The sequence below is a fragment of the Garra rufa genome, chromosome 3 (assembly GCF_049309525.1).
Source record: "Garra rufa chromosome 3, GarRuf1.0, whole genome shotgun sequence".
In the NCBI taxonomy this organism is placed as follows: Eukaryota; Metazoa; Chordata; class Actinopteri; order Cypriniformes; family Cyprinidae; genus Garra; species Garra rufa.
The window spans coordinates 62,934,160-62,947,062 of record NC_133363.1 but is presented as its reverse complement, the minus strand read 5'-3'; the positions used below and the strand labels follow the sequence as shown (position 1 = coordinate 62,947,062).

Sequence of the window (12,903 nt, the reverse complement as noted above, 5' to 3'; positions counted from 1 at the left end):
ATTATCCCCAAAAATTGGATTCAATCTTTTTATCAACTTGTTTTCTTTCAATTAGGACTGGTTTTGTATTCAATTTTCAAACAGTTTAATTGTAGGAGTCATTTATCCGAGCTTATGCACCTCAGTTTTTGAGTGAAAAAAGCATTATTTGTTAATAATTTTGGCAATATTGAGAAAAATATGAAAATAAATTGCACTGTTGATCACACTAGTCTACTTTAATGTTTAGCCAGGAAATTTATTTTGAAATGCTTTTATTTTGTACAAAATGACACACTTGTGGTGTTCCCGGTCAAAAATGACCAGCCTACACAAAATAGCTTATAAATCACTTGTTATGCTATATTATCACCAACAATTGGATTCACACATATACAGTATATATATATATATATATATATATATATATATATTAGTGGTGGGCCGTTATCGGCGTTAACGTGCTGCGTTAACGTGAGACTCATGTCGCGCGATAAAAAAAATATCGCCGTTAATCTATTCTCAAAGTTGGGTTGGGAGCTGGGTCTAAACTACGTAAGATATGATGACTTTCACTTTGATATTTTAGCGCGGATAACGTGTATCTAGTTGAATTGCACTGTAGGGGGCGAGAACAAGTCTTCAACTTCTGTGTAATTACCACATCAAATGAGACGCGCAGACATGGATGCAGTTATGAAGCCGCTTCAGGGTAGGTGACTTAGTTTCCTCAGAAGAATACAAACGAAGATTTTTAATGAAAACCGGTGCTGTCTGCCAGCCTTATCATGGGTGTGGATGGGCACCAGACCTTTAAAAGTAAACAAAAACATGCACAGACAAATCCAAATTACACCCTGCGACTCGTGACGATACATTGATGTCTTAAGACACGAAACGATCGGTTTTTGAGAGAAACTGAACAGTATTTATATCATTTTTTACCTTTGATACACAGCCACGTCCATCTGTAATGTGCACGAGTTTGACATCAGTCACGTCACATGAGCACGCGCTCTAGCGTAGAATACGCAAACGCCGTAAGGGGAAATCAGTGAAAAGTCCCGGATGAGTTTGCGCAAACTAATGTAATCTTTTAGCTTTAAATCGGTTTAAACAATCAGGATAAGCGCAAGTATTTACCATTTTGAATAGCCGCTATACCCACAATCTCTGTGCTCTGTGTAAACAATGAGTGTCGTATACATGCGACAGATCGCTTCCGGCGTTTGCGTATTCTACGCCAGAGCGCGTGCTCATGTGACGTGACTGATGCCGAACGCTTACTTAGGAGAGATGGACGTGGCGCTGTAACAAAGGTAAAAAATGATATAAATACTGTTCAGTTTCTGTCAAAAACCGATCGTTTCGTGTCTTAAGACATCAATGTATCATCACGAGTCGCAGGGTGTAATTTGGATTAGTCTGTGCATGTTTTTGTTTACTTTTAAAGGTCTGGTGCCCATCCACACCCATGATAAGGCTGGCAGACAGCACCGGTTTTCGTAAAAAATCTTCGTTTGTATTCTTCTGAGGAAACTAAGTCACCTACATCTTGGATGCATTGGGGGTAAGCAGATAAACATCAAATTTTCATTTTTGGGTGAACTATCCCTTTAATTTGTTAATTGATTTTTGAGGGGGCATTGATAAGGGCATAATATACAGATGAGCCATTACATTATGACCAACTATTTAATAACCTGTAGGACTTCCTTTAGCCTACAAAACAGTGGTCCTGATAGGTCCCTCGGGTATCTAGTACCAGAATGTCAACAGCAGGTCCTCCAGTTCCTGTTCATTTTGGGGGTGGGGGTGGTACCGTAGTACAAACCTGCATTTTGATTGGATTCATGTCAGGTGAATTTGGAGGCCAAGGAATTAACAGAAATTCACCATGTTCCTCGAACCACTTGTTGATGATTTTGGCATGATGCATTATCCTGTTGGTAATGAACATCACTGGCATCACTGTGGCCATGCAGTTGCTGTGAACAATGCACAACAGTCTTTGCTCACCTTTGGAAGTATTAAGCTGCAGACAATACACAACTGGATGACAGTTCAGTGTTTGGTCATCTGTGCACCACTTTTGATGTGTATTGACTACAGTGGCATGTGAACATCCCACAAGGATGCTGTTTCTGAAATCGATGTTCTAAGGCACTGTACCATCACAACTTGTCCTTTTTAAACTGTTAAATTAATAGATTTTCCCATTGTGACTCCAAACACTCTACTGACTAAAAGCTGTTCCTTGGATGCTATATATGTTACTCTGTGAATTGCACCTACAGCACCATTCGCTTGCCAGATGTGCTCATTGCTCTAGACTGGAAGTGATCATAATGTAATGGCCCATTGGTGCAGGTACTCATCATCAGATACACAATATTGTGTTCCTTCTATTTTATTATGATATTACTTATGAATTTAGGGTCCTCTGTTTGCTGGTGTGGCTACTTCATTTTCTTTTATCTTACATTTGTAGATTGTTAGATGAGAAATAACTGGTTGAAAGAGAGTTAGCAAACCTAACATTATGTGCCTCAGCTAAATTAAATGTTTTTTTTTTGTTTTTTTTTTAAGAGTAAAGGTTTTGTGTAAAATATTTAGAATCCTTTTGTGCTTAACATAAAACATGTGTCAACAGCAACAGCTCAAATAAACTCCTAAACAACCTGCAATCGTCTCTCGACTTGTTCCCCAACATCTGAATGATCATTAAATAAGTAAATCCATCATAAAAGGTTTAAATGCTTTTTAAAATGTTGAGGTGTAGTGTAACTTTCCCGCTGTTGTTATCTGGGTTTAATGAGGGGAGCTGATGAACAAGCACTATTAAACATTTATTATTTAAACCATTGCATAGTCTGACATGTGTCTTGTTCATGACACAACAATATTTTATGAGTCAAAATAGCATAACCTGACACAGTGAGTGTTGTAAACACACAAAAAAGGTGTTGTCTGAACGATGTACGATGACTGAAAAATGTATTCTTGCAAATGTTTACAATTTGCTTCTCGTGATCATAACAAAAACTAAATTGGCATACTTTGTCAAAATATTTCAGACAGATTTGATATTTTTTTGTATATTTTTGGATTTTAGGAGTCAAAGTAATGTGACTAACATATTAATATGTATATGAGAATATGTAATGGAATATGACTAGAACAATAACACTTACTGGTTACGCTTGTATTTCACATCAGGGGCCCGTTTCAGAAAGGAGGTTAAGTGAAAACTCTGAGTGTCAACCCTGAAATAAGGGAAACTCTGGGTTTTCCGTTTCAGAATGGGAGGTTTAACAAACCTGAGAAACCTGGGTAAGTCAAGCCTGTTTCTGAAAGAGAGGTAACTTATACTCAGAGTCAGTTACCTTGGTAACTTACTCTGTGAATCAAACCTGGTCAGGAGCAGGTTTTCTTCGGTAAACCCAGAGTTTCTTTCGGTCTCCTCCCCCTTTTTAAAGTGTAAGTGATGTTTAAATACAGCATTCATTCATTTATGCTTCAAAAATGCTTTTCTTAGTGAGTGTTTTGGAATGTAAATTTAGTGCATTTTACTTAAAACAAGAAAAATAATCTTAATGCACATGGAAACAAGATTATTTTTCTTACCCAATTGGCAGATAATATGCAAAATAAGAAAAATACACTTACAAAGATTAAATAAACACCTTTAAAAAAAAAAAAAATATTGAAATAAAGTGCAAAACCAGTCATTTTACAGAGATTTTCATTAAAGGTTTTACAGAAAAAAAAAAAAAAAAACATTATTTTACAGATTGTTTTCCTATTAGGATATATTACTTTAATTTTATGGTTTTTGTTTGGCAGCCGTAGCTGCCAGTCGTTTAAACGGTTTTTTTTTTTTGTTTTTTTTTTTTTTACTGTGTAAAACCCTTATTTGACAGATTTTACCTAGATTATTACAATGAAAGCACTAAATGTTCTACAGAGAAACACTGTTAATTTACAAATCATTACAATTAAAAAAAACCTTCAATAAAGTGTCAAAGCATGCTCAAGGTGAAAAATAAACAGTTTTATTTAAAAGACAAAATACAAAGTCTGCACAAATGCCATATTAAATTTACATTTTACATTTAAGCTCTTTTTTTTAAGAAATACAGCACAATTACATTTAAAATACTGTGATGATGAAGAACATGGAACAGTTTAATCAAAATGTTTAATTAACTATATAAGACAACTTCACAGAGGTATAAAGAATTGGAATTCAGTGGACACCTTGAAGACAGCTTGATGACCTAGACTTTGCAGACGATCTGGCCTTATTCTACTATACACAACAGCAAGAGAAAACTAGTAGTGTAGCTGCCATTTCAGCTCAATTTTGACTAAAAGTGCACTGGGGAAATATCAAAGTACTGAAGGCAAACACAACAAACACTGTTCCTGTCATTCTTGTAGATGAGCTTTTGGAGAAGGTGGAGAACTTCAAGTACTTGGGCAGTGTCTATGAAAAGCAGGATGGTATGGTTGCCAACATCAAAACCAGAATGGGCAAAGCCAGAGCTGCTTTCATCCAGTTTAAGAAAATCTGGAACTCCTAACGCTGGAATCTAAAAATCAAACTTTAACACCAGTGTCAAATTAGTCATTCTGTATGGAGCTGAGACTTGGAGGATGAAGGTGAATGCTATCAGAAAAGTCCAGTTCTTCATCAATGCCTGTCTAAGGAAAATCCTCCAAATCTGCTGGCCAAACACCATCAGTAACAGGGACCTGTGGCACAAAACATCACAGCACCCAGTTCAGGACGAAAGTGTGTGGTGCTGGATAGACCATGAAAATTAACTATAAAATACATTTTATTATTAAGCAAAGTCTCCTGCATATTAATCTAACTGCAAATTTAAAATATTTAATTAAAAATATATTAAAAACTACCTAAATACTGAAAATATGCCATTTGTACATGTCCCCAGTGTCTAACGCTACATTCTAACATGAAATATGTTTTAAAATCCTTCAGAAATCAATATTACCTCCATATCCCATCTGTGATTTAAAAACATTTATTTTAAAATAAATTTATGATATTTTAGATAAATACACATTTTAAATATGTCCCTAGGTTTTCACTCAGTCCTGTTAGTTTTTTCTTAAAAAAATTAAGCTAAACCACAATTTATTTTTTTTGTTAAGTTTGGTCCATCATTTGCCCTATTGTTTAAAAGGGTCCTATTATGCTCTTTTACAAAGTCTTTATTGCACTAGAACATGCTCTCACGCTTGTTGGTTTGAAAAACGCATTTTTTCCCCCGCACAACTTACATTATTACAATAGCTTTCTCCCCAGCCTGGCACAAATGGCTCGATTAGTTCCGGGTTTGATGAAGGCCCCATTCCGAAAAACATGATAAATATTATTTTTTGGTCCAACAGTTCCTTTAAAAAAATAAAGGAATTTGTTGAGATATTTTTAAACATGCTTTTTAGAAGACATGGGAGTTTTGGTAACAGGACGGAGTAAAATCTGTAAATCTTCCAACTTAAAGTTACCTGAGATGGACCAATATAGATTTTTAAGTTAAATATGTGTACTAGATTCAGTCTTTTAAAGCAAATGGCACCCATTACCGCATGCTATTTTTACACTCTGTTAACAAGATATTCATGTTACCACATTATTCACTTATAATCACAGTCTGTAAAGGTCATGTGGTCTTGGTTTGTTGTGTATACTGTTTACTATTTTTTATCTTAACAAATAATTTGTTAGCCAATTGTTCAGAAGAATTCTGTCCCAGAATGTCCTGATGTCTACAAAAGACTAGATGTTGAATTCAAATGAAAATATAGGTCAATCTTAGAACTCTTACTAGTAAAAATGTTTACTGTCAGGTAATGTCATGGAGTTGTCTGAATCTGCTTTACTGTTTCTTATGTTTGGATACTTCTAGAGCAGAATCAGGAAATCAGAACAAACTATGTTTAAATGATAATACGCAGTAGATAATAAACAATATCTAAGTTCATTAATTTGACACAGATGCACATTATTGTTGATGGACATCACAAGCAGACATTAATAAAAAAATACAAATGAGAAAATATATAATCGATTGTCATTTTACACAGCAGACCAGGATGTTGCCAATGTCTTGATGCTTCATGTACACTGGAAGCTCTAAGAAATGGCTGATAGCCTTTCCTGTCCACTGTATGAGACATTCAGGCCTCTCAGTTAAACATACAGGCGTCACAGACGTCAAAATGCAAACTAGTGGAAAGAGGTGGACAAATACACAAATAAGGAGGAAGTAAAATATGAAAATTAGTTTTAGAGAAATCCAAAAATAATGTGAAATGCTGAATGACAGGTGTAAACAGATATAATAACCACATTGTTTTAACATGTAGACAGAAACATCAGACTAAGGGTTAAAACACACCACCTCTGAAGTAAGAACAACTCACATGATCATTCCTTTAACTAGAATTAGACTTAGATGTTAATATTTTTAATATTGTCTTACTGACTGTTAAACATCTTATGCTACTAAAATGCTTGAGTGTATTTGAGTTATTTCCAATATTTTTTCTTCTTTAGAAATGGAACAAACGTTCATTCTTCTTCTCACGGGTGAGTGTGTTTGTGGTTTTATTTATTGTCTACAGTTTAAAACGATCCTGTTATGAAAAGCATTAAAGCAAAGCTTCTCTTTCACAGCTTTCTGCTCTGTATCTGAATGTGTTCTGCGTCAGTATCACTTTATAAATGAGAACAAGACCTGGACTGAAGCTCAGAGATACTGCAGAGAGAATTACACAGATCTGGCCACCGTTGACAACATGAACGACATGAACGAGCTGAAGAAGAGTGTGAATGATGGAAGTGTTCAGTACGTCTGGATTGGGCTGCAGAGGACAGGTCGTGATAAATGGCAGTGGTCTTCAGGTGAACCTGCACTCTATCTGAACTGGGATACTGGATACCCTAAAGGTGGAGATAATTGTACCATTATGAAAAACGGAGAATGGCATGACTACCCATGTGATAAAAACCTGACGTTCATCTGCAATTCATCTTACAATGGTGAGTGCAGCTGCCTAAATGATGACAACCATTCATTTCTAAAAATACACAGCATAGATCTGAGTATGGTCCACGTTTGGATCCACTAAGGGGAGTCTGAGATCACTTTGTTTGTTCACATACACGATAAACCACTGAGTGTTTAGAGGGCTCAAACAAAATATGTGTGAAAACACCTTAGATCTCTCTCTTTTAATTTCATTTGTGGGTCCATTTGTGGTTGCATTTTATTTATTTTTTGCTCAGTATTTAGTGTCTTATAAATGTAGTTCTGCAGTCTCTGGATGAACTCAGGACAACTATTAGTGTTTTTTTTCCCAAATTAAATAAAAAATGAGAGCGATAGGGTGGGTTGCATAAGTTTCAACTTGTGCATATACAGTGCCCTCCACTAATATTGGTAAATAAGAGCAAATGTGTATGTGAAAATAAATCTGCATAATTTATCCTTTTTAACTTTCATTCAGTAAATTCACAAAATTCTAACCTGTCATTGAAGTAAATCAATAGAACCTAGGGGTGAAATCTCATTATGAAATAAATGTTTTTTTTTTTTTTTCCTCTAGTTCACGTTGGCCACTATTATTGGCACCCAATTATTGCAACATCCTTTTCCCAAGATAACAGCTCTGAGTTTTCTCCAACAATGTCTAATGAGTTTGGAGAACACCTGACAAGAGAACAGAGGCCATTCCTTTAAACAGAATCTCTCTAGATTCTCCAGAATCTCTCTCTACCCAGCTTCATGTTAGTGCTTCTTCTCTTCAGTTTCTATACAGGGTTCAGGTCAGGGAACTGGGAAGGCCATGGTAGAAGCTTCATTCTGTGCTCAGTGAAACAATTTTGTGTTGATTTTGATGTTTGTTTCGGGTCATCATCCTGCTGGAAGATGCAACCATGGCCCATTTTAAGGTTTATAACAGAGGCAGTCAGGTTTTGATTTTTTATCTGCTGGTATTTGAAGCCATGTATCTAAACAAGATGTCCAGGACCTCCGGCAGAAAAATAGGGCCACTACATTAAAGACCCAGCAGTACTTTTTTATCCTTGTCTGTACCAAAACTATCTGGAGGTTTAGATGTCAAAAAGGTAATTTTTAGTTTCATCTGACCATACAGTAGAAGCCAGTCTTGTTTGAAGTACCAATCAGAGTATGTGAGCGGAGTGGATTCGCACTCTGTGCATTTAAGAATCGCTCCGCTCCAGCTCCGCTCTGGGTTCACAATTTCCAGCTGCTGCTCCACTCCTCGCTCACTGATATCAGAAACACCGCTCCGCGTCAAAAAAAATAAATCAGAAATAATGTTTGAAACATATAACGGCCCTGTTCAAAACGCATATTAAAATAAAGAATACAATAACATTAAAAGAGTATAACTGCTGCTTCATGCCGTGTAAAGTTTGTAATGAAAATAAAATGCATTTTCGTCAGTTATTTTACCTATGGATTGCTGCATTTCTTACAGATTTGTGCTCATTCGAAATAGGATACCATTACATTTGTTTTAATGCATTATTTACAGAGTGATTGCGTGTGAATAAGTGTTGTACCTGTTTAAATCATGCTTTCGCCTGAAAATATTCAGTATCTAGAAAGAACAAACTATTGTTTGTCTATTGCCGTTGTTATCATAGCCTTCACATTATTTCTGATTTGAGTGATCCATCTCTATCAAGCTAGCTAAATATATTTAACATGTTAATTCCTGCTTAACATGCAGTTATATTACGGGCCGTTGGCATGAATTGTACTCATGATGGAGAGGTGGCGGAGCGCTCTAGGAGCGAGTGAAAACCACAACGCTCCAACTTTTAAAAAATCCGCTCCTCCCTCCATTCAAAATCACACCGCTCTATACCGTGCTCCGCTCACATACTCTGGTACCAATCATGTCTGACAAGTGAATGCTGGCCTCCAGGGTGAAACAAATAGTTTGGGAGGCCTAGGTGGATCAGACAGTTCAGGTGGCCATGTCCGGACAGACAGTTCTGGAGGCCAACAAAACACAGTCCAGGGGGGTGACAACGGAGGGAGGAGCCAATGAAGAGACAGGAGGTGTCTGAAGCAGGAGGAACTGAGCGAGACCCAGGCCGCAGCCATGAAGACCCACGGTGGATGGAGGGAGGAGCCATGGTGGAGGACGGGCTGACGACTCCAGGGGTCCGACCGACAGAGGCGGAGCAGGTGGAGGAGGAGCCTGAGGCGGAGACGGAGAGCAGAAGATCCTGGGCGACACCGAGAATCCGAAGGGCCAAGGCAGAGGTGGAGATCCGGAGGTCCATGGTGCAGCCGGAGTGACAGAGGACTGAGGCGGAGACGGGGGAGGGAGGAGCCCAATGGAGCCGATGGGACGGAGCTACGAGGCACAGCCAGAGGAGTAGAGTCCGTAGGCGATGGCGGGACGACGACCGACCAAGGTGGAGCCAGAGGGACGAGGAAGCACGGTGCACGAGGAAGCACGAGGGATCCTCCAGCCATAACATCGGTGGGAACTGGCAAACCTACGGCGATCCCACTGCACAGATGGTGGGCTGAGGGTGAGCAAGGGGACTGACAGATGACAGCGGGGGCTGGACGGGATCAGCGGAGATTCAGGACGGCTGGACGGAACCAGCGGAGATTCAGGAAGGCTGGACGGAACCAGCGGAGATTCAGGACGGCTGGAGGGAATCAGTGGTGACCTGGCATAGGCAGAAGAGGGTGGGTGGGTGGTAAGTCCAGACAGGCAGGTAGTTCATAACAATTTGAAATTTCAGTGAAGAAGTCAATCAAGTCCCCAGAGTTCTGTTCCAGCTCACCCTCAGCAGTGGTGCAGTGGGCAGGGCTCTCCATAAACCTCTCTTGCTCCACCGTCGCAGGCACTGTAGCCGGCTCTCACAACTCTGGCTCATCGGCGCTCCATAACTCTGTCGCTCTGGGCTCAGGCTCTCGGTCCGCGGTGATGCCGGGCTCACACTCCGCTTGTCGGGGTGATGGTTGGCTGGGCTCTGGGCCTGTGGTTGGGCTGACGTCCTCCTGGACCATGTCGATGGTCCACGACGATCCACAGGACGCCAGCACCCACTCGATGTATTCTGGAAGGGAATACTCTCTTGAGGACCCTCCCCGGATAGCAGCGCCTTGGTGGTGGTGTTCAGTCCAATGAAGTAAAACTTGCAGAGGCTGCTATCCGGGAAGTGGGAGTGTTCTGCCAGGATGAGGAAATCACAGGTGTGGTCCTCAAGAGAGCGTTCCCCCTGCCTCAGGAGGATGAGGAAAACGGTAGGGTCCATAGATAAAACTGAAAAAACAAAACACTGAGAAAAAGGAAGAAAAAATAAACGTAGGGGAAAATGCCGGTCCTTCTGTTAGAGTTGCTGGTGCTGGATTGAGGACTGAACACGACGTACGATACAATTATATATTTTAATGACTTCAGGACTGGAACAAGAAGGAACACAGAGCAATATCCACACACAAAACATCCACAAACGTTAAGGACCAACAGGGGACTGAAAACAGAGACAGACTTATATAGGCAAACTAATCATCAAACACAGGTGACGGGGATAATGGGGTAATGAGGGCAAAACCAATGATCACAGAATGATAGGGGAAGACAATGGGAGAAACTAAATGAACAGACAGACAGAATGTAACAGATGTAGGGGCTATTTGATCATTTTATTTTAGGCTTTCGGACCCCAAGACTCAACAATTCTCTGCAATTCTCCAACTATGATCCATATTCTTTGCCACTCAAACTCTCCTCCTTATTGTGCATTAGGATGATATAGATACAAGTCCTCTTCTAGGCAGATTTGTAACATCTTAAGTTGATTGAACTTCTTAATTATTGCCCTGATGGTGGGAATGGGAATTTCCAATACTATAGGCTAGCTCTTTTCTTACAGCCAATTTCAATTTTGTGAAGCTCAACAAACTTGTTCTGCATAGCAGAACTACATTCTTTGGTTTTACTTCTTGTGATGGATGATTAAGGGAATTTGGCTTTTGTGTTCCTCATATGTATAATCCTGTGAAACAAAGTCATTTTCCATCGTTTTACTTCAATGAAGGGTTAGAATTTTGTGAAGTTTTTGAATTTAGGATAGGATATGCACAACTTAAAACTTATGCAACCCACCCTAGATCTCTCCCTTTTTAATTTAATTTGTGGGTTCAATTGTGGTTCCTTGATCAACTTGTTCAGGGTTGGAGCTGAACTCTGCAGGAAAATGGATCTCACAGGCCAGAGCTAAAGATGCATTCACACTGCTTGTATCACGTGAGGTGCAAGAACCAAAGAAAATGTATGGGAGTTGTAAAAAAAAAGGGAAAACACACATATATCGATATAATGTACAATAATTTATACTACAATGTAATATTATTATACATAATATCTTAGAAAAAAATAATAAATTGAATTAACTTTATACAATTGTGAACACATAAGGCACACAGGCGGGGTATGCAGTATACTGTATGCATTGCATAACAAAGCCACACATGGGCACACACTGAGCCCCTGTCTGAATCAAAAAATTGAAGGAAAGTGATTTATTATTTATTTATTTTATTTTACTTTTTTTTTTTTTTTAAAGCAAACAAAGGACTCGTCTTTGTCAATCAGACAATGAATTGGAGAGACTCTCAGAGTTACTGTAGACAGAATCACATTGATCTGGTCAGTGTTAGAAACCAGAATGAGAATCAACAGGTTGAGAAGATCGTGAATGATAGTTGGATATCTGATGTCTGGATCGGCCTGTTCAGAGACTCGTGGCAGTGGTCAGACAAGAGTAACACCTCATTTAGATACTGGAAGTCTAGTGAGCCAAATAATGCTGGACAAGGTGAAAACTTTACAACTGTTAATCTGAAAGCTCAGGGACAATGGATTGACAGCTCTAACAACAAGATTTATCCTTTTGTGTGTCATGAAGGTGAGTAAATCCTCACAAAACACTCCACCCATCATCTTCAGATCTCTTAAAGTTCACGCTACATGTCTGACATGTTGTTTTTGATCAGTCTCTCTCTAGTTTCTGCTTGTGGTTTGTTTTGTTTCCAGATAAACTGATTGTGATCACAGAGAATCTGACGTGGTCTGAAGCTCTGACATACTGCAGACAGAATCACTTGGATCTGGTCTCGGTTCATTCAGAAGAGATTCAGCGTCGTGTGATGAACGTGGTTAAACGGGCGTCTACTGCGGCGGTGTGGTTGGGTTTACGTTTCTCCCGTATTTTGGGCATCTGGTTCTGGGTGAGTGGACGGAACGTGTGCTATCAGAACTGGGCTCCAGGGAACGGCACATCAGAAAAGGACTGTGAACATGCAGTGAGATCTGGAGCAGTTCAGTCTGGAGGAGATCCGCTCTGGATCAGCCGTCCTGAAACTGACAAACTCAACTTCATTTGCAGATATTAATGGTAGTAAAGGACACATGAATGCTTGACCTTGACTTTATTTTCTCCATAATTCAAATATTCAAAGGTTACATACAAGTTTAAGCTTTACTACAGATGTTGCATCATATAAATAGTTAATGCAATCTTTCAATAATATATTACTGAGCTGTGTACAATAGGTGGGTATGTATTTCCTCAAGTGAATGAATTGGTGTGATTCCTGTAGGTGGTGTTTGGTTAAGAGCTTACAGTTAGAACTGCTGTTATTTATGCATTTGCTTTTACAGCATCTTTCAGTATGTACTTTGTGTTATTCAATAATGGCAGAATTTTGAGACATTCATCTGCCCATTTAGATTTATGAGGGATCATAAGGGCATCATATTTACTTATTATCCGAGAAATATTTGTACTGTTTTCATTTAGTTTTATCATGATAAAATACCCTTGTA

At 38.9% G+C, this 12,903-nt stretch overlaps 1 protein-coding gene across 1 annotated transcript; it reads left to right on the top strand.

Moving 5' to 3' along the window:
* Positions 1–4,638: 4,638 nt before the first annotated feature.
* Positions 4,639–12,470, top strand: LOC141331713 (C-type mannose receptor 2-like). Its single transcript, XM_073836748.1, has 5 exons — positions 4,639–4,777; positions 6,569–6,601; positions 6,689–7,054; positions 11,642–11,983; positions 12,112–12,470. The coding sequence occupies exons 1-5, from the start codon at positions 4,639–4,641 to the stop codon at positions 12,468–12,470; spliced, it is 1,239 nt and encodes a 412-aa protein (XP_073692849.1).
* The last annotated feature ends 433 nt before the right edge of the window (positions 12,471–12,903 follow it).

What these genes read in the sequence shown, in the direction of transcription:
- LOC141331713 (XM_073836748.1), top strand. Translation starts at nt 4,639, where the DNA reads ATGAAGGTGAATGCTATCAGAAAAGTCCAGTTCTTCATCAATGCCTGT. An exon ending in CTGCAATTCATCTTACAATG is followed by an intron (nt 7,055 to 11,641) that starts GTGAGTGCAGCT and finishes TTTTTTTTAAAG; the next exon opens with CAAACAAAGGACTCGTCTTT. An exon ending in TCCTTTTGTGTGTCATGAAG is followed by an intron (nt 11,984 to 12,111) that starts GTGAGTAAATCC and finishes TTTTGTTTCCAG; the next exon opens with ATAAACTGATTGTGATCACA.